Source organism: Lissotriton vulgaris, chromosome 2_1 (assembly GCF_964263255.1).
Source record: "Lissotriton vulgaris chromosome 2_1, aLisVul1.2, whole genome shotgun sequence".
In the NCBI taxonomy this organism is placed as follows: domain Eukaryota; kingdom Metazoa; phylum Chordata; class Amphibia; order Caudata; family Salamandridae; genus Lissotriton; species Lissotriton vulgaris.
The window spans coordinates 680537376-680559936 of record NC_141687.1 but is presented as its reverse complement, the minus strand read 5'-3'; the positions used below and the strand labels follow the sequence as shown (position 1 = coordinate 680559936).

General features: G+C 43.0%; 1 protein-coding gene across 2 annotated transcripts in view; it reads right to left on the bottom strand.

Moving 5' to 3' along the window:
- The window catches only part of SPON1 (spondin 1), a 1234287-nt gene that overhangs the window by 21650 nt on the left and 1190076 nt on the right, over positions 1 to 22561 (bottom strand). Inside the window, exon 15 of one of the 2 annotated variants that reach the window (XM_086955876.1) lies at positions 14458 to 14721. In XM_086955876.1, the coding sequence (XP_086812002.1) occupies positions 14458 to 14721 (264 nt within the window). The remainder of the gene's footprint in view (positions 1 to 14457; positions 14722 to 22561) is intronic. The other variant, XM_086955877.1, reaches the window with a different exon arrangement.

Sequence of the window (22561 nt, the reverse complement as noted above, 5' to 3'; positions counted from 1 at the left end):
GAGCCAGGAAGCTGGCTTCATGAATTCTTTTAAAAGCTGGTAATGTAGGTTCAGCCATAGGTATTGGCAGAATGGCCAGTTCCTCCACTGTAGAACTATTAAAGGAGGCCGGGATGGCGGTGACCTATCTGAAGAAAGAATCTGTATGTTTGTTGCATCTTGCCTACACGAGAGAAAATAAGCAGAGAGACATTATGTATGGAAGGGATCTTTAGAAGAATTGTGGGCTGTGTCAATTTTCTTCAGCATAAAAAGCGGTTTAGGCTACCTAGCAATAACTCTGATATTCCTTAGTGGCAGTTTTTGGCCTCATATTTGTCATCCTGAGTATAGTGCCTATGCCAGACTTACCCAGACTTTTTTTTGTGACAAAACAAATGAATTAACCAAGGGGCCAGAGGATGAGCATGACATATTGTCAGTTTAGTGCAATATTTAAATGTTTGCGCTAATAGAGTACTGTCTAGACTTCTTGATTACAAATCATAGCATTGACAAGTGAAAACACAAATATGTACTGCGGTTTAAATATACTTGATGCTGCAAATTATACATACTTGTTGCTCAGCATTATATGTAAGTCTAGTCATGAAGGAGACAAAGAAAAATTATATAATAATAATATTGTGTCGTTCTTTTACTTAATAATAAAAGTGGGTATCTGTGCTGCACAAACTGATGTAACAGAGTTACTTCGGACCCTCAAAGAACAATATTATGAAAAGCAGTCAAATGAAGTTTGTGATGGAAGAGGTGAAATCAAGGGTCATACAATGCAAAATATTGCACGGTGGATAATTTTGTTAAAGGATCATTATTGCTCTGAATGTTTAAGAAATTGTATTTGTGCTGATTTCTTTAATTGTTCAAAAATAATGCTTTAAATCCAATAATCTTATCTTGAGATTAAAGTAAAACAAATGAATGAGCGAGCGCAATTAATGAAGAGTACAGACTCTTAATTAATTGCTGGCATTTCTGACTGACTAAGGCATCCAAACAGCACACATTTGGGTAAAAAGAACCATACATTTGCAAGTATAGATGTTGCTGTGCAATTAAATTAGATGCATCAAAGCACACACACCAATTCTCAGTGGAAGCTACATCTTTTGTCCTTATTTCATATGTACCTGAATTAGGGTATCCATCTAATTCGTATCTACGAATTCGGTTTTATTTGACATGAGGAATGTATTAATAGACTGCATGCATGCCAAACATATTTATTTGTTAATTGATTTGAGAAAGTAGATTCTGACCTGTACATACATGCTATTCTTTGCTTTTAGATTTCCTGGTGTTGGACTTCTCATGAACAAATCTCACTAATATTGTCTTATTCACTATAAACATATGTTTTAAATGTTTTTGATCTATAATAATCAGAGCGTCTTACCCCAGCTTGATCTGTGACAATCAGAACTTTTTACCCCAGCCATACATCAGAGATCTTTATAATGAAGGATCACTGATGCATTTATTATATGGACCACTGACGCATAGCTGAGGTAAGCTGAGGTAAGAAGATCTGCACTCATTATGCATGAACCCAGGTGGACACATGGGTACACCCATGGACATGGTCAGCTTTGAAGAATAGTGTCTGACTCAGCACGGTTTCTGTGCTCAAATGGAACTTTTGCAGATTGGACCCACAGGCAACAGGATGATGCCGGTTTATGCCAAATAACTCAATTGAGAATCCAAAAAGAAACGTCCCTTTCTTTCTGGCTGAAGTATACATTTGTTTAGTGCTTAACAGCTTTTACACTTTGGGTAAAACATGCCTAAAATGCTACTCTTGATTGGCACAACTTTGAAAAGCAACAGATGGGACTTTTCCCTTATTTTCTAGGGTCTTGAAGTCATGTTTAGTATCACTTTGATCCTATTTGCATTTATTTATGAATGCGATTTGCAATGTTTACCTGAACCAGCCTTAACTGTATTGAGGCTTTGAACTTCCCTGATTCCCTACTCTGCTGACCATCGGGCTGTTTGAAGCCTCTTCTTGAACAATAGGCCCACCAAGCAGAATTAGCCTCAGCATGGGAGATAAAGGAGAAGAATTCTCTATACAGTGATTATCTGTCTCTCTCCGACAAGCCTGGGGATATCGTTGTCATAGAGATAAAAAGAGAGCAGGCCCAATGCTGGCACCTGCCACCCCAAAAATTCCCTTTGAGGTCTTGGAAGTAATAGCCCCGACCTGTCCGAAAGGAGTCAGGTAGAGACCACAGGTCTTTCTCAGCCCTCATTGACATTTCCATCTTAGAAATTCCCAGAGTTTTGACCAGTGTGTGGGCTTCTCTAAAAGGTGTCAGTCATGGTGGAGGGGTATGGTGACATCTGTGTTAGGCTTGGGACTCCCATCTTCTAAAACTCTCAAGGGAGGGGACTTTGAAAAGTGTCGAACCACTGAAGCGTAAGACAAAGGGTCACTGCATTGATCAACCCCTAGCAAAAGGATGGAATAGTCTGAACTTGTATATTGTACTCAAGTACACTCTGCCCCCAAGGCTGGTGACATTAGCTTCCTCATTTTCTCTGGAGGACAGTAGAGGATGTACTGTCCGCGAACCCTAAGGGAATATGGGCCCCCTTGGATTTCTGTGAACAGGTAATGCCTGCTGATGCTCTAGTAGTTGGTCCCTCAAATGTCTGCTGGACACAAAGGCACTCAAGTATGTTTAAGAGTACAGGCAGGATGGCTTATATGACTTGAGGACTGTGGGGTGCTGCTACAGGTAGGTCAAGAAACTACTAAACACGTCATGAAAGAAGGGAGGGGCATATTATCAAGGGGGTTTATCTCCGCTTTTTTGGCTTTAAAAGCCAAGAAAGCGGAGATAAAATTATCTCCCTATTACCAAGCTGTCGCTAACACCAGTTAGCGACAGCTAGTAGGAGATAGCGACCATCTTGGGCCCCACTTTGCATGTCAGTGATATTTATCACTAACGAGATGCAAAGTGGGCGTGCCAAGATGTTAGAGACTGAAAACAGTCGCTAACATCGCTATCTCCTATTACCAACTTTTGGAGATATTCGCGCTAAGCGGGAATATCTCCAAAAGCTAACACCTGCCCTGAGCAGTTCTTAGCCATGTTATCCAATGGGAGGTGGATAACATGGCTAAGAGCATTTGCTCGATAATGCATGAATATCGCTGACTTTTCAGCGATATTCATGCATTTCGGCCGTTTTTTATCGCATTTGCGATAAACCTTGTTAATAGCAAGGTTTATCTGCGATAAAAATCGCCGATGTGCGGCGATAATTTTTGTCTCTAAACAAGTTAGAGACAAAAATTATCGCTAGTTGTTGGTAATATGCCCCGGAAGGTCCTGAAACTTAGAATCGCTACTGCTACTATCTTTAAATGTAGGACTTATATTCTTCTGTAGAATGTATGGGGACATTCATGACAAAGGCAAAATGCTGCACTTGTCAGAAATTTATCTCACATGTTTGATCAGTCATATGGCCGGGATGCCTGTCACCCCCTCCCAACACAATCCCCAAGGATGGGAAGACGGACGCAGTTCTGAACCTTTGGAAGGCGGGAGGGAGTTACCCTCCCGGCCGTATTTATTAAAATATGAAACAAAATTAAAACATTAAAATAATAGTTTCATATCATGTACAATTTTCATTTATTACATTATGATGAAGACACGTTGATTGGCTAACCTTAACAAATCTCTAGTACAAAGGTTTTCCTAGCCGAGTCTAACATCCTGCCAATGCATACTTTTCTAAATTAAAATTGTACATCCTAGCATTACGGGCCAATGGCAAGGTCGCAACCGGTGTCAGATCCCAACTACCAGAACTCCCCCCTCACGGTGTGAGGGCGGGCGCACAGAGGACTGTATCTCTGTGCCAACTCCAATTTCCCTTGTCTTCGCGGGGGCCCTCTATTTAACTCGACCCCATCTTACTGGTCGTCCGAGGACTCGTGTGAGTTGTCTAGAAGGTAGCGTGGACCCCCCTCCCACCCCACACTGCTTCTCATATCCGCCGTCGCGGATATCCTGGCCCCGGGAAATTCGTAGGAGGGGCATCGAGCCACCTCCTCCCCTGGAAGGGGCCTATGACCACCTTCCCTTAGGCGACCCCATACTTAGTGGGTGCCGCCTCCCCGTTTGAGGGGCCAATGGCCGCCTCCCCCCGGGCGCTCCCATCCATAATGGGTGGCGCCCCCCCTCTAGGGATCTTGAAATTACTGCTCACCGATCATGACCTTACCGCCCGACCAAAATAAATACGACGTTTGTTTACCTACTAAGCAAGAAAATTAATCTCTAAATCCTTTATTACTTATACATTCGACACTTCCTTCAACTAGACGGTTATACTCCGCTCTATCAAGGAAGGAAAATTGTTATGAACAAATCACTTTATTGCAGTACCAACATCGCCATTTTCATTAACGACTAAACCAGGAGAGAAAAGGTGTTTAACAAAGCAAAACATTTTATTGCAGTACTAACTTTGCCATAAGGGGCTGGTGGGTGGGTTCCAAATTGCTCCTTGTTCCGTCGAGGGCTCACGTGCAACGAGGGGTGCAGCTTCCTAGCACAGGAACAAGAGGATGCCTCTTCGGATTGCTGCTCTTTTTATTCCTCTTCGGGAGGGCGTGTACCCTCCTCCGGTACGCCTCCGGGGCGTGGCCAACGGTGTAGGTGTCTAGGACAACCCCTCTTGGGCTGGAAAAGGCGCGCCCCAGCTACGCCGCTTCGGGCATACCAGCCGTGACACGCCCCCCGCACAAAATGGTTTCCCGGGAGGATCCGGGCCCCCGACCATGCGTTCGGGGGGACCGAGTGGTCGCCCCTTTCCATAATTGCAGTATTGTGTGACAGAGCTACATCTCTGGATGGAATAGCATGCCACTGAATCAAGACTGGCCCATTGCCCCCTCATTCTAATTTCCCACTGGGGGGCACAGGAACTATTTTTACCTGCCAGACAAGCCTGCAGATAAAATCTCTTTAGGCTTGAATTGCAACAGCTGTCCAGCCTTGGCCTCCTGTCCACACCTGACCCTCCTACAGCATGTAACATCCTCACATTCATTTGCCTATCTTTGTCACCTGCTTCTTCTACCCCCATTATGCCGTGCCCACATATATTCACAGAATGGTGGTAAATGTGTGTGTTAAATCCTATTGAATTTGGCATTGTGTGTGGAATTAGTTCTGCGCAGTTATTCCCGATTATATGGGGTTAAACACATAATTCCTAGCACCAGTGGCCTGATATTGCACAATATCAGCTATTTGTGGGTGTGCAATTTCCATCCTGCCAACACCATGCAACTCGTAATCGCTACCTTCTCAGGTTATTTGACCTTTCTTACCTTTCCTTGCTTTGTGTCCCCTGCAGTTTGCCAAGCCCTTGAGGGGATGTACCCAATAGAATTTCAATGTGCCAGTCTCTATAAATTAGTAATATTGTGTGTATTATTTAGTTTTGAATATATGAAATCAATTTTCCAATTTTTTAAATTTGTTTAAGAAAATAGATCTGACTGTATATTCGTTTGTTCAGTGTCATTTTTTGTGTTCAATTCTGAGTTGCTAGTTGACAGCACCTACCTTGCTGCCCTGAGAGTCAAGTTTTCAAGTAACAATTGGTTTAAAGTTTTCTGGTATTCAATAAGGGGGTCACAGGAAACCAGAAGTGCAAGCCCCTTGTTGCTACAATTGGGGCCCAGTATTTTCTGATTGGCCTGGGAATTTCTAACATGGATTTCTTATAATTGACTACTAATGGGATTTACAAAATATAAAATGAAAATAATTCGTATACGCTAATCTATAAAATCAATGGTGTCAATTTAAAGTGCTGCAACATTCTCAACAAATCAAATTTACTGTGAAAATCTATTCCAAAAGTCTGGCAAGGTCATTGCATGCTAATATGGCATGATGTACGTTTGAGAAGCCTGTTTGCATGTAAACATGACTGTATTTAACATTATATAGTGTGCGTATATGCTTAGTGCCTAGGAAAGTGCATTAACTGGTTGAATGGTAAAACCAACACAATTGAGGTATACTCAATCGCCATATTTTCAATGTAAAAACTAAATTTTATCTGTAACCGTTCAAGCTAACTGGATATAGACTGAAAACATTCCACTTCTCTGGGGCACAGGTTTGATTCTCACTCGCAGGTGAAGATGATCTTGCAAAGATCAGTCTTGGAAGTAAGAGGGGAAAATGTGCATTTGTTTTCATATGCTTCTGCAAAGTGGCATTGTTTGCATGTTTTTATAGCCTATCCTTGCTCAATAGGAACCCATTAGGAATAAGGGCATTTACGATACCACTGAGGAGAAGGATTAGACGAATCAACCTGTTACTTAGGTAAAATGCTGAAGGGCTAAATTCTGACTGCTGCACCAATGACAGCATATAGTATGCAGGTAAACTGTCAGGATCCCATAATCCGGCCAGTCCCTGGATCTCAGGTAGTTTATTCTAGTTCCTGTCTCTAGATATGATTATCTTGGGACACTCTCCAACACAGCACACCTTTTTCCACATTGAGTTCCAGTCCTTGTTTTCACATTTTCATCAGGATTGGCAAAAATAAGGCATTAAACTAAACACCCCAGTTCACAGCTTGGACCCACGAAATCCAGATGGTGCTTGACAGGTGAGATGGACCTTTGCCACCGTGTTGCGAATGGAGCAAGGAACAAAAGGACATGGCATAAATATCATCAACTGTCAGGTTCAATATTTGCAGTCAATGATGAGAAGCTGTAGATATTTCAAAAATGTTTATTTATCTTAAAGAATTAGTAGTGTTTTGTCATCCTTATTCCAGTTAGTCCATATTGCAGAAATGTTGAGTAAAATATGAATTAGTGACAGTATAAAGCAAACAAAGCGTTCCGTAATGGAGATTTGTCACAAAATTAACTAAAGGACCTCCACCTATCCTATGTGAAGAAAATCAATGAAGGGTTCTTTTAATAAAAGAGCACCATTTCCAGTGATGGCTCCTTCCAAAAGTTAGGCTTCTCTGCTCCCTGAACAGGGGAGATGTAGTTTGCCCACTCCTAAGTGCACATGACTGTTTGGCCGGACCTCTGGAGCCGGCCAAACATTCATGCACACTTTGCATGTTTGCCACCCTGGCTGCATCACAATTGTGTGGAGAACATGTCCAGGCCCCTATTCCCTGGCTGAGCGCCGAACCACAGCACTCCGACATATCACAATGCTGCTTTGGCTTAGGGGTGGGAGCCTGGTTGTTTCCTGTTCTGGCCCCAGAGAGGAGAGACTGAGACGACGTGGGAGAGAGCGGGAGGACGATGAGAAGGTACGTTTTTTTCCTCTTTTTTTATATCCACCCACCCGGCCCGCCTCACCACTCCTGATCCATGGCGGCCGCTACTGAAGATTTTGAAGAATAGTTTAAGACTAGAACTTCCCATAACAAGACAATCTGGAAACTCAGCCAAGTTCCCCATAGCTGCAGTAGCAATTGCTGAAAATATCAATGGTAGGGAAATGATCATTGATCAAACAGAATGAAGACAAATGAAAGGAAAATCACATTTAGCAGTAGCTTCCAGTAATCATAGAGCGACTCTTCCGAAGTACAGTCGTTAGTCAAGTCAAGTCAATTAATTTATATAGCGCGCTACATACCCGGAGGGTCTCAAGGCGCTAGAAGAAGTGTGGGGATTACATGTCGAATATCCAGGTTTTAAGTTGCTTTCTGAATGCTGGGTGGTTCTGAGTGAGGCAAAGGTGAATGGGAAGTGAGTTCCATGTTTTAGCCGCTAGGTAGGAGAAAGATCTTCCTCCCATGGTGGTTTTGTTGATGCGAGGTACAGCAGCAAGGGCTTGGTTGGAGGAGCGTAGCTGGCGGGAGGGGGTGTAGAAGGAAAGTCGTGTGTTGAGGCATTCGGGTCCAAGTTCGTAAAGTGCTTTGTGTGCGTGGGTTAGGAGGCGGAATGTTATCCTCTTATTGACGGGGAGCCAGTGGAGGTTTTTCAGGTGACCGGAAATGTGGTCTTTACGTGGGATGTCTAGTATGAGTCTGGCTGATGCGTTCTGGATACGTTGGAGTTTTTTCAGAAGTTTTGCGGTGGTACCGGCGTATAGGGTGTTTCCGTAGTCCAGGCGGCTTGTAACCAGTGCGTGGGTGACCGTTTTCCTAGTTTCGGTGGGGATCCAGCGAAATGTTTTTTTGAGCATGCGAAGAATGTTGAAGCAAGATGATGAGACGGCGTTGACTTGTCTGGTCATCGAGAGAGAGGAGTCCAGGATGACGCCCAGGTTCCCTGCGTGGTCCGTCGGGATGGGTGCTTTTCCAAGGGCCTCTGGCCACCAAGAGTCATCCCAGGCGGAGGGGGAGGTACCTAAGAGAAGGACTTCTGTTTTGTCTGAATTCAGTTTCAGACGGCTGTGCTTCATTCACTCGGCTACTTCTTTCATTCCTTCATGTAGGTTGGTTTTGGCGGTGTTAGGGTCTTTGGTGAGTGAGAGGATCAGTTGAGTGTCATCAGCGTAGGAGATGATATTGAGGTTGTGTTAGCGTGCGATGGCCGCGAGGGGGCTCATGTATACGTTGAAGAGGGTGGGGCTGAGTGAAGATCCTTGTGGCACGCCGCAAATGACTTCAGTGGCCTCTGACTTGAATGGTGGGAGGCGGACTCTCTGAGTTCTTCCGGCAAGGAACGAGGTGATCCATTCGAGTGCTTTTCCTTGGATTCCGATGTTTCTGAGGCGTTGTAACAGGGTGCTATGACAGACTGTGTCGAAGGCTGCGGAGAGGTCGAGGAGGATGAGGGCGACTGTGTCTTCATTGTCCAGTAGAGTTCCAATGTCGTCTGTTGCTGCGATGAGTGCGGTTTCAGTGCTGTGTTTGGTTCGGAAGCCGGACTGTGAGGAGTCGAGGGATTTGTTGGTTTCGAAGAAGGCGGCGAGCTGGTTGTTGACAGCTTTCTCGATGACTTTGGCCGGGAATGGAAGGAGCGAGATGGGGCGGTAGTTTTTGAGTTCGGTGGGGTCAGCTGTGGGTTTTTTCAGAAGGGCGCTGAGTTCGGCGTGTTTCCAGCTTTCCGGGAAGATGGCGGAGTTGAGGGAGCAGTTGATGACGTCTCGGAGGTGTGGTGCTATGATGGAGTCTGCTTTGTTGAAGATGTGGTGAGGGCATCGGTCTGTTAGGGATCCTGAGTGGATGGAGTTCATCAGGCGGATGGTGTCCTCAGTGGAGATTGGGTTCCAGTCATTAAGGATGTTCAAGGGGGGTGAAGGTACGGCAGAAGGTTGGGTGGGTTGGTCTCCGGGTTGGTTGTCGAAGCTGTTGTGGATGTCTGCGATTTTGTCGTGGAAGAATGAGGCTAGGGAGTCGCAAAGGGTTTGAGAGGGAGTGATGTCGTTGGAGTTGGCAGTAGGGTTGGTAAACTCTTTGACGATGTTGAATAATTCCTTGCTGTTGTGGGCGTTGTTGTCTAGTCTGTCTTTGAATGCGGCTTTCTTGGCAGTCCGGATCAGTTGGTGGTGTATGCGGGTGGCGTTTTTGAAGGCGTCCCTGGTGCTGGTGTTTGGGTCTTTTTTCCAGGCCTTCTCAAGGGAGCGACAGAGTTTCTTGGATTTCTTAAGATCATCGTTGAACCAGGGGGCGTTTTTGCTGCCTAGTTTGATTTGGCGTTTTTTCAGAGGTGCTAGGTTGTCAGGGCTGTTGGTTAGCCATTGAGTGAGGGTAATGGCTGCTTGGTTGGGATTTGAAGAGTGGGCAGGGGGGTTTTGAAGAAGCGATGAGGAGATCTGGTCGATGGTGATTTTGTTCCAATTTCTTCGCAGAGTAGGTTGAGGATGGCTGTGGGTTGTGGTCTTTTTGTAGACAAAGTGAACGCAGCTGTGGTCTGTCCAATGGAGAACTGTGGTGTGACTGAAGGAGATATGTTTGCTGGAGGTGAAGATAGGATCGAGTGTGTGACCTGCGTAGTGAGTGGGGTTATTAACAAGTTATTTGAGTCCGAGGTTGGCGAGATTGTCCAGAAGGGTGGTGGCGTTGCTGTCGTTGCTCTTTTCCAGGTGGAAATTGAGGTCTCCCAATAGAATGTAGTCCTCGGAGGGGAGGGCGTGTGGGGTGATAAAGTCAGTGATGTCTTCACTGAATTGTGCACGGGGTCCTGGTGGCCTGTAGAGGAGGGTGCCTCTGAGTGTGGTCTTGGGGTCGGTGTGGATCTGGAAGTGAAGGTGTTTGGCGCTAGCGAGGTTGACGTCTGAGCTGGTTGAGATGCGGATGGAATTCTTATGAACGATAGCAATGCCTCCTCCTGTTTGGTCAGTGCGGTCTTTTCGGATGATCTTGTAGCCTTCCGGGATGGCAATGGTGATGTCTGGGGCTGAGGAGGTGTTCATCCATGTTTCTGTTAGGAAGGCGACATCCGGAGAGAAGGTGTCTAGTAGATTCCAAAGGTCGATGGCGTGTCTGTGGACCGAGCGGGTGTTGAGCAGGAAGCATTTTAGGTGGTTGGGGTCAGATCTCTGTTTGGTGTTAGTGGATGAGGAGTTGGTCTTGGTGCCGTGTATGAGCTTTTCCAATGAAAACCACTCATTTGATGGTATCATCAACATCTGTTGCTTCTCCTTCCGAAACCCACAGTAAACATTTACGTCAGTAAATAGCTAAACAAACATTACTAACATTGATACATAGAGGAACGCTCTCATGAGAACCTTCTTACCTAAACTAATAGCTGCTTCAGTGTCCCGTTGTGACTACCAAGGGACAGTCAAATGTAATGAAACAATTCTATTGACTATGTCCTGGATATTCGTACATGAAATATATCTATATTATTATCATTCTAGCAACCTATTCATTATGAATTCAGAGCAAAGTTCTTTAATATTCTAGGATGATCTAATATGGTGTGATGAAGCAAATAAACATAATCTTGAATTCAAACATTCTTTAGCAGGATGCTGCTGCTAGGCAAACGTCTAAATAAGCGTCTATTTAGCTGTGAGCAAGAGTTGAAAGAAAACATAGCTTGAGATGAGTTACAGAAGTACATTAAGAATGATAAACTAGTAAAAAAAAGTTATGTTTTTTTCCTACATATTTAAAGCAAGCACAGTCTCCCTATGTGTAATTTCCTTATGGATTGTTTCAGCACAATTAAAATGCACTCTAAAATGATACCTTACATGTTCAAAGCAGGCACAATTTTCGTGTGTTATTTTTCTATGTAAAAACATGTTTGCAATATTTAAACACATTCAAAGGTGCAATTCTAATATTATATGCAAGACGAAATTTGTTTTTAAATTGTATTTCTTACAATCAAAAGGTGGAGTAATGGAGGCTGCCTAATCAGAGGTAAGTGAAAGTGAAACTTCACTGGTGAAGATGAGATTAGTCGAGAAATGTTACTTTCCTGAAAATGGGAAAAGTATACATTCAACTGGTCTGGTAATAGATACATTTTGGAGAAAGATGTGCTTCAAAGAAAGGGTCAAACTTTGGTGCTTGGCTGCAGCCGTGTTGTGAGGGATAATTTCAGCAGTAAAGATGGGTATTATACAGCTGCTGCATAGAAATCATGAACTGGTGATTCCCCACCACTGTAATTTGTGCTCCTAATAAAGTGCGACCTCCTATGGTCAGTAATTTCAGCTTGCAGCTGCTGAGCAGAGTCAGTTTAATCACTGCCACTTGAGGCCCTGAATTGCTGTGCGACAATTGTTCGGCTAAAGTACAGAGCTGCTAAAGCTGACCTTTTTTCTGCCACCTTGTTTTTTTAGATCAAGCCTGGGCAGCGCATGCGCTGCTCTGAAAGCCATGCTGTATTGGAGTATTAACTTGAAGCCCAGCACACTCTCCGCCCATATTTGTCACTGGCTTGTGTCATTGTCCTTCATAAATGCTGACTTATGATTCGTTAATAGGCTTGTTAGTCCCTCCTTAGTACCACCTTGTCTTCATTTGTAACCTCCCATGAGGACTGGCCCTTTTACTTTGGTTGTTACATGGTAGATTTCATTTTAGTCTTAAGCACTATTTTCTTTAATGCGTTTCTCCTACCGCAGGCATAACATGCTTTCCTGTAACATTCAGTGTGCCAAGTGCGCTTTTACGTGATGCTTGTACAAAAAAAAGCATTTGTTTGTCAACTTGACAAACAAATGCTTTTTTTGGTAAAAGCGCCCCATACCACGTTTTCACTTTAATACTGGCTGCGTACCTTTCTTTAGACACAGGCTCGTCTAAAGACTGTGGCGCTGGTAAACAGAAAGCATTTGCAATGCAATAGGTCTTGTATTTTGGAAACTTTGACCTACTGGTATTGTAAATGACCATGCCTTTTATTATTGCAGGTTTTTTAAACACGTACATAAAAAGGCATTGTCATTTAGAATTCCAATAGCTCAGATTCTAGCAATTGCAATACCAATTGCATTGCGAATGCTTGTCCTAAATCTGCAAGTTTCAAAATTTGCTGGATTAGAGTAGTTACTTGACATGGTTATAGGTTTTGTTCTGGTGTTGTTGGCCATGGGGGTTCTGAGTGCAGGATCGAAGACAATTACACTGCAAGGCAGAGTAAACAGTCATGGCCAGTGAACTTTAGGTGTAGAATGTGGCTTGGACATCATCCTCTGCCCATGTACAGTGCATTAGCAGACTTATAAAGCGCCCATGATTTATATGTTTTCTTTTACATTCCTAAGTTTGACCTTTAAAGAAAATGTTACGAGATTAAGAACTGGTGCTCAAAATGCGAAACGGCAAGAAAATACATTTTGAACAAAGATGGCATTAATAGAACTTTCGGATGTGGCAGCCATCTCTGCAAGACAATGTATGATGTGTCTCCTGTACAGCGGCAATAGATTAATCGTGAACACATGGAATATTGCATGCAAGGCTGAACGGCAGGAGAAACTTGAAATCAGCCCCACATTGGAGAGAACAGTCTCCGCTGAAGCAGCTTTTTTACTTCCAGATCTGCACGTCTTTCAATTTATTTGCCAATTAATTTGGGAAGTGATTTCAGATTCATATAGCTCATACAGCTTAAAGTAAATAAAGATATTCCATTCATGCAAGCAGTGACCATTTATGGCAACAAAGCAATCTCCGTCAGGAGGTGGCGATCCGCCTGCCATTTTCCACTGCCTGCCTACCATTTCCCCCCTTCAAATTACGATAGCGGTGGGGACCCCGGCAGACGGAAAGACCGTCCACCGGTTTTCTGCCGGTCAGACAGTCGACCAGGCGGAAAAGGGCTTAAATATGGTGGCGGAGTCTGCAAGACCCCGCCATCCGTATTAGGATGGGCGGCGGTGCAGGGCTTTCCATAGCGGAGACTCCGTCTTGGAAAGCCAGGCGGAGTTCACTTTCGGGGGCCTGTTGCAGGCCCCCAGGGTTTGGGGGTGTACTTGGAGGGTACCCAAGGTACTCCCCTCCATTTGCATGCACAATGTGTCAGGCACCGTGCAGTGCTTGCCACGTTGTGCATGCAAATGCACAACATGCATTTATTGCATTGTGGCGGGTGCTGCTTACAGCACCGCCACAATGCAATATATGCGGGATGCCACCACTAATTTCCATGGCGGGACCGCCGCACCTATGACGGTCGGTCCCGTTTCCCGGTATGGTGGCGGGTGGTCATAGTCCGCCTGCCATCGTAATAGGCCCCTAAGGAGGTAAATACTGGGCGAGATCAAATCCTAGCTAATCTCACATACACTAAACACTTCTTAAACCAACAGCATTGACTGCTGAGGTCCTAGTCTCTCAGCAATTCAATATGTATATATATAAATGTGGGTATATATTTGTTTCTGAGCTTACACTTTTTTCTGCATTGTACAATTTTTCAAATCCACAACATGGATTTTATAGCATTGCACAGCAGCGGTGAATTTCCTTAAATCCCTGTGAAATTGCAGATGCAGTTAAGTTTATCAGACTTGCAGTAACCAACAGTATATCCATATATACAGCTACACGAGTATCAGCCCCTGCTGCCACCACTCCCCATTCACTACTGCATCTGATACATCAGCTTCACTCTTTCACTTTTCTTCCTTTTCAGCATCAATAAGTTCGTCATCACCATCATTCTTATCATTGTCCTTTGCTTACTCAGTGCCATTCTCACTGTGATCGACTACTCTTCCTCCCTATGATTCTAATCTCCGATCTCGAGCTCTTCTAGGGCCCATATATATGCTCTCTCCATCCCTCCTGCCAAAGTGGTGCATGCACCACCCGAACAGTTCCTGGGTTGCTGCTTTTATTCTTCCATCCCCACCCATAGCAACTGCATTTGTGCCAATGTTCTGTTTTCTGAACCAATTACTAGAAAGTAATCAATTCTCCTTGAAATGTTTCATTTGTATGAATCCAAATGAAATACATGTACTGAGTCTCGGATGATGTTACCCATTCAAACAGTACCTGCATACTGCTCACCATCAGTTTCTTCTGTTGCGCCTTCACTTCTTCTTTTCTCACGAGCTTCTTTGAATCGCCTTTTTTCTGGACCTGAGCTTTTCAAACATTTTCGTATTCTGCATTTTTTGCGCTGCACAGTTTCTGGACAGGGCGCTCCCCCAAACTGTGGCTCCATGGTTATGATCCTTGTCCTGATCATATGTCCTTTACCACAAGACTTATTGCATTCGGACCACTGGGACCACTCAGTGAGTTCACAGTCGATAGCTGTGAAAACAGAAATGAAGAGTGAGCATCCACCCTCAACAAATAAATGCCTACAAGAGAGACAGTCATTGTTTGCATGAGGATTGCAACTGCAAATAAGACAATGCACTTCTCCCTTCTTTACAAAATGTCTTTCACACTACACAACGCTGACTTGTCATCAAGGGTCTTTTGTGTTAAAATACACGTTAAATTTGCCACCTGGCATTACTTTACTTATATGAACTGACTAGCACCTGTCTAATTCAATTGCGTGCTTGTAGCACTATACAGAGGCACAAATAAAAGTGTATATTGCACCTAATTTAGCACTATATTTACATGCAGGAATGGATTTTAATACATTCGAATCATGCAGGAATGGATTTTAATACATTCGAATCATTACCTTGAATCATGTCCTCCTTTTCCAAGTCCTAATGAATTTGAGGAGCACCACCTCTCCAACAGAGTTTCTAACGTAAAATATTATGGAGATCATCTTGTAATCCCCTTTCTATAACCATGCTTATGACACTGCACATAAGTCTCCTCTTCCCCTCCAATTATACTGTATGAAACAAGTTGAAATATACATAAAAGTGCACACAAATAAATCGTAGTGAGGGGAGGAATTGGACTGGGATGAAGAGTACTATAATTCAGGGTAAGGAAGTTTGCCGGTAAGTAGATATTTCAATACCCATCTTCTGTCCTCCCAGAACCAGTCCAAACTAAATTGAGGTTGTACCAAGTGAAGAACTGTACTGACAAGAAAGTGAGAGGAAAGAAGGAACTTTATATACTCTCAAAACAATTACTATATTGCTGATTTAATTTTTACTGAACCAGAATGTGGGTCTACTGACTGACTCAAGCGTGGCTTGTTAGCGGGATCAACCATCAGGCTGCTTGTCAAATCTTCTTCAGTGACACTGCACTAACACCAGCCCATGAAGTTGATACTGACCTAGTGCAATGTCCTGCGACACTTATAGAGGCATCTTCTCCAAACAGTCTGTAAGATTGACTTTTTCTTGCCTCGCCCATCAATTTAGAGTTGGTGTGGAAATCTCCTCGCACTTGTTAGCAGTTCCAAAAGAAGCAAAAGGGTAATTTGTAATCCTGAATTCTACTGCTTGATTCAAATAAATCAAGAGATCCAGTGTAGAAGGAATGCTCGACTCTCCATCTACCCCAAGAACTGGAAGAAAATCCATTGTGAGAGATTGAAAGCCGATTGAACTTTTGGAACAAATTTGGGATTAGGCTTTAGGACTACTCGGTCCACAAATATTCTAGGAAATGGATATGAGATGACCAATGATTTCAACTCATCTAACCTTCTAGCTGAGGTTATCACAATTAGAAAAGTAATTTTTGCAGATAATCATGTGACCTTCGCAATTTTGCAGTTTTCTTTTGAATCGTAGCCCAACTCCACGTACACATCACTATAACAATAGGTCTTGCATGAAAATCACCACTAAGCCCAATCTAAAACATCGAGGAGCACTTATTAATGCACGTTCTCTGCCCAAACATAAATCGGACATTGCTGAGTTAATAGATGCCCAGCACCTAGACATGCTCTTCATCACTGAAACTTGGGCCAACCAGGCATCAGGACCCGATTTCTGTACTGCAGTGCCTCCGGGCTGTATGGTATTTAGACAAGATAGGAAGCACAAAAAAGGGGGTGGTCTTGCTTTAATTTATCAAGAAACTTATTCAGCCTCCTTAGAGACAATTTCCTCTCCAGACTACGAAGCCTTATCCTTCTGTTTTAAAATAGCCAACAGTGTCTCATTCAAGGGACTGCTATTATATCACCGCCCCCCCCGCACCCCCCCCCAGGGACAAAAAATATGTTCCTTGCCTTCCTTAATGCACTACTTGAAACTTGTGCCCTGGAGAACAACTTTGTTATATTGAGTGATTTCAATTTTCATCTTGATGCTGTCATGGACTCAAACACTATTGCCTTACTTGATACCATGACATTGGTGGGTCTGAGCCAAAGGGTAAAGGGCCCTACACATCAGGCCGGCCATATTTTTTACTAACTATGACTCATTCGAGATTAAGGAGATTCTTTCACTGATCTGGACAGACCATAGTGCTGTCATCTTCGAGCTTGATAATTTATTTAGGGGCCAACCAAGTCTATCCAATCCGTCAGCTAGATCAGACCGCAATTGGAAACAGGTAGACAACAACCAGATCAATTTCCAGCTCTTACAAACCAAACTACCATAACACGCCTCTATTCGTTTCAATCAATGTCTCACAGCGACTGTCAATAAGATAGCTCCCCTTAAAAAATCCTTGAGCAATAGGATAACTCCATCAGCACTGTGGTTTTCCGACACCCTTAGATAAAAAAAACAGGAGTGCAGAAGACAGGAGAGATGTTGGAGAATAAACAATGATGAACATGAACTTGTAAAGTACAAAATCCTATTAGCCGATTATAAAAAAACTGATCCTGTCAGAAAAGGGTTCCTTCTTACTTCTTCCTTCCTTTCTTCTCTAATCAAATTAAGGAGGCAGAAAACTCCTCCAAAGAGCTCCTTCGGGTGGTGACTAAATTGTCCACACCCCCCCAAAGAAAGGGGAATGATCATTCTCATGCATTCTGTAACTCACTTGCATAGCACTTCCAAAGCAAAGTGGAGTAAATCTCCACCACTTTTGATAACGGGGTCCATTCGGATACTCATAATACCATTAGTTCACAACACCCAAGTGCTCTCACTGCAGATTTCAGAGCAGTAACCATGGATGAGATAACTACTCATATTTTAAAAACAAAATTGGGCTCTCCTCATGATCCTCTCCCTCCTATGATATTTGAACAAGCCCCTGAGATCCTTGGACCAAGTTTAACTTCCATTTTTAATTCAATGTTCACAGAAGGTGTTTTCCCTCTATTTGGAAGAGGGCCTCGATTTTGCCCCTTCTGAAAAAATCCAACCTTGATGCACTTGACCCAGGCAACTATAGGCCTATCTCGTGTTTTCCATTTCCAGCTAAGTTGGTAGAAAAAGTTATGAATAACCAGCTCACATAACTTTTACATGAGCATAACTTACTGGATGAGTCTCAATTTGGATTCCAGGCAGAACATAGCACCAAAACAGCCCTAAAAAAGGCCACAGATGAAATAAGAGCAATACAGGATGCAGGGGGCACTGCGGCTCTTTTCCTCCTGGACCTGTCGGCGGCCATCGACATGGTAGACCATAAGACGCTGCTTAACCATCTGATTTCTCTTGCCATTTCTGGAAAGGCATTGACATTGGTCTCCTCTTTTTTAGCTGATAGGATACAATTAGTTGCCCTGGGCAACTACACTTCTCTGTCCTTCATGCTCCCATGTGGAGTTCCACAGGGTTCCTCTTTGAGTCCTACGCTCTTCAAAATATATGTATCTGAACTGGTTATATTAATAAGATCTTTCGGGATGGCATTAGCATCCTACGCAGATGAAACCCAAATCGTTGTATCCATCTGTAAAAATTCCCAACCGCCAGTAAAAAGATTTAGGGACTGCATGATAGCAGTCAGCTCATGGATGAGATCACACTGCCTTAAGTTGAATTCAGGGAAGACCGAGGTAATATTGTTTGGTATTTACTCCCTCTCCTGGTCTCAGATTTGGTGGCCGCATGACCTTGGAACAGTAGTAATCCCGGTCCCTAAAGCCAAAAATCTGGGTGTGGTGATAGATGAGAGACTGGACTTTGAAGCTCAAGTCAAGGTAGTTTCATCATCCAGCTTCTTTATACACAAAGCGATTAAGAAAATCCTACCTCTGAATCCAAATGAAAGCAGGAAAATTGTAGTAACATCCTTAGTCCTTCCCAAACTGGATTATTGCAATAAGCTATATCTCTGTATAACCATAAAGCAACTACACGGGCTTAAGATGATCCAAAATGCAGCTGGCTGCATGGCTCTTCCTAGGGGTTCCCACATTTCAGTCAGTGGGAAAGCACCTTCAGAGTCTCCATTGTCTACCAATAAAAAGTGGTTAAGTTCAAGACCCTGTGCATTAGTTCCTGAAGCGGTCACTCTACTGGTACTCTCAAAACAGATGCCTTCGATCACATGTGGCAAAATTGATACTTTCTCAGAGATTTTTTAACCCCTTCGTCGCGAGGCTAATTCCCCCGCGGCGCGGGGGCAGGGGGGCCGCCCACGGCGCTGCGGTGCTGATGACGAGCCCAGGCTTGTCATGCAGCACAGTGCTCGTGTGCAGGTGACGAGCCTGGGCTCGTCATGAGCCCGCTCGCGCAATGGAACGCTCAGCACAGCGGGGGAATTATCCCTGCATGTGAGCGTTCCATGGCTCATGACGAGCCCAGGCTCGTCACCAGCACACGAGCACCGTGCTGCATGACGAGCCTGGGCTCGTCATCAGCACAGAAGGGGTTAAATCAAACTGGGGCGGTAGAAGTTTTGTGGTGGGAGCTACAAAGCTCTGGAACACCCTCCCTCTTACTGTCAGAAATCTTCCATTCTTGACATTGTTCAGGAAAGCCATTAAGACCTGGTTGTTAGTTGAATAGTGCTCCAGCTCGCTTCTTGATTGCTAGTGCCAAGACACCATTTGGTATTTTTGCACTGTATACATTTATTACATAACATAATGTGGCACTCAACACTATTGAAAGGTCCCAAGTTGGACATGGATTAAGTACAACAGACATCCTGAGTGTAAAATGTTTCAGCAACGAGGTGACTAAGGGATATGTTTTGGAGTTTTTATTATTTGAGCTCCTAAAACCTTAATTACTGCCCACTGCTAAGACAATATGGCTGGAGACCATCTTTCAAAAAGCCTAATATCTGAGAAGGGTTTCTAGCAGCCGAATCCTGCTGCCTTATTGACCATCATTTGCGAAACACACCCCAATGATTGTTATATGATAAGAGCGTAGAGAGTTTCCTTAATGATTGGATATCTTTGGCTATAGCAACGCTAGGCAGTAAGGGATTTAACTGTTGCACAACCAATATATACACCAGTGTACACAATCTTAAACAGTATAAGTTGCCCACCTCCTTAGTCCACTGCCAGGGGACTAAAATTGAATAAACACAAAAACAGCAAATGGAGAGGCAATAATAATAATCATTAAATATGAGAAATCAATTTTGATAGATTGAGACACATATCCTTCGTCAATACAAAACAGATCAAATTTTAATCAAATGAGTCTTGACACAGTGATGTCAGTCAAGGATTCAAAACATGATAAGAACAGCACAATACAGAAGATAAGTTGATCAACGTAACAGCATGGAGAGACAGTGCTTGTGAGTGATAAAAAAGTTAATATACCGTTGACTAAGGACAAACAGTAAATGCCTTGACAAATGACAAATCAGTTCAAGGTAAATCAAGGGAACCTATGCAATTCATATAGTATTGCCAGTTTCATCAATGCAACATACAAGTATTAAACATAAATAGTCCGCGTGTCTACCCATTAATGATTTTGAGGGGACCCAGACTTTATTAGGACAAGAGTGATTAATATACCCTTTTGAGAAATCTTGAGGAGCCCATTAGGGAAAACAAATCACCAAGTACATTGGGGTTGGCCAAAAGGCTACCCAATTGTAGAAAGGTCAGAGTTGGAAAGTCCTTATAATGTGAGTCTGTGAGGAACTATTTGGGTTTTACCTTCCACCCTAATCCTGGACTCGCTTTGAATCACTCAGATATTTGGTGCTTAGAGTGAGAGTAGGCAGGCCTTCTATCATCGCAACCCTCCTTTTCAACATCTATATGAAGTACTTACGGGAATTGATCAATGGTTTTCAGTTCACCTGCTATATAACCAGAGCACACACAGATACTTCTTAAATTGGAAAGGTTAGGATCTTAGATAAAGGTAAATAGTAGATTTTATTGCTGTTTCCTAACTATAACCACTTTACTAAAGTAGTAATATGTCAAATGTATTTATATTTTTATATGTTGGAAATAGTTTACGGAGACCCACACTAGTATCTACAAGTACTGTGGTATTTTCAGATGAAAATGTATATATAAAAAATGTCACTTACACTGGATATACATTATATTACTAGAATATAGTGTAGTATAGTGGATTTGTGATTTAATAAATGTAATTTTTTCAAAAAACATTTTTAGAGTGGGGACGGGGTAATTTGGAGGTACTACTGCAGTGCCCCATAGAGTTTTTTTGTAAAGAATTAAATATGTGAACATTTGAACAAACACTAAAGTACACTATATTTGTGAAATATAGTGTAGCACAGTATATATTTTTTGGATCATATAGATATATATTTTTAATTTTAAGTATCAAAGTACTTCCAAGGAAGTACAGTTATATAGAACACTTAAAATAATTTGTATTACTTATTACTACTCAAATTAGGTGTTAAAAGGTAGAGTAAAAATATAAAACCTAACACTTGTATATATATCTAAGACCTAACCAAAAGTTTAACTAAAATAACATGGCTGTCTCTAACTTTTGTAAAGGCAGACATTAGCCAATTACATAATTCCTTGTCTTGGCACTTTTTTTATGAAACATTGGGAAAAGCAGGTAATTTACACTAGCATTGTTTCTGTCTTTACTCAGATGTTTTTTATTGCATTTCAGTGCACTATATTGACACATCTATGAAGATATTTGACATCCTGAGCAGGAGTACAAACTTCATTATATACTCGTCTATTTCTGGATACAGTCATGGCAATGTATGATTTACAAACCAGGGTGGAGAAGTGTGGCTCAGGGGTTAGAGGCGGCAGACCCGGAAGCTGAGATCGGTCCTGGACCAGGGTTCAATTCCCCGCCTCGGCGGGTCTTGGGCTCAAAAATTCCACGGACTCGATAATTCTCGTTCCGGTGCCTACTCAACTCACGGGTTCACACTCTGCGACTCTGGGCAATAGCTTGCTTAATCTCCACTATGGCCCTTCGCGGCGGGATGCCTGGCTTTCACCTTGTGGATACCCTGCTGGGGTTATCTCACAGGGGAATACCAGGACGGGTTCCCAAGGCAAGCGCCTTGATGCCTTCGGGTGATACGTGCGCTATATAAATTGCAATACATACATACATACATGATGGAAACTGGTATGTCAATTTATTATTTACAGGTATAGGGCATTTGAAAAACTGTTTCTGCAATGTTTTTTACATGAAGTTGTATTATTGAACCCACCATAGTACTGTATGCTTTACCTGCAGGAGTATTTGTGGAAACTACAATAACAATGTATGCTTTACAAACAGGGTTATTATGGAAATTTGTATGTCAGTGTGTGGTTTACATACCTGGGCATTAAGGAGCCTTCGCTGGCTCTGTATGCTATACATACAGGAGCGAGTGTGGAAACTATAATGACAATGTTTACTTTACATAAAGGGGGAGGGGAAACTGCTGTGGCAGAGTTTCGCACTGCCCCAATGTGTCTGTAAAATCAGTTATAAGTAAGATGCACGTCATTGCACTGTGAGCGGTGACTCGAGCATCCTGAAGGCTGTCATTCCACCACTCTCCGAAAGGCAGTGTGCAGACCCCAGGTAGCGTGTGCAGTCACAGCCTATTTATACATCAACAATCATCAGCAACAAGCAAGCCCATTGGGTAGAACTTTGACATATCCAAAAAGTACCCTTGAGCACATGGAGTATCATTGTATTTGCAGAACCATGGATGATATTAACAGAAATATAAAGTAAAATTGTTAGCACCACGGAGAGCGAAAGTAATTTTTGGCATGGCGCAAGTAACATTTTGGACGGGCATTACCATGCCCTTGATCAATCTGATCCGTGTAGACTGGAAAATTAGTTTCTGCATT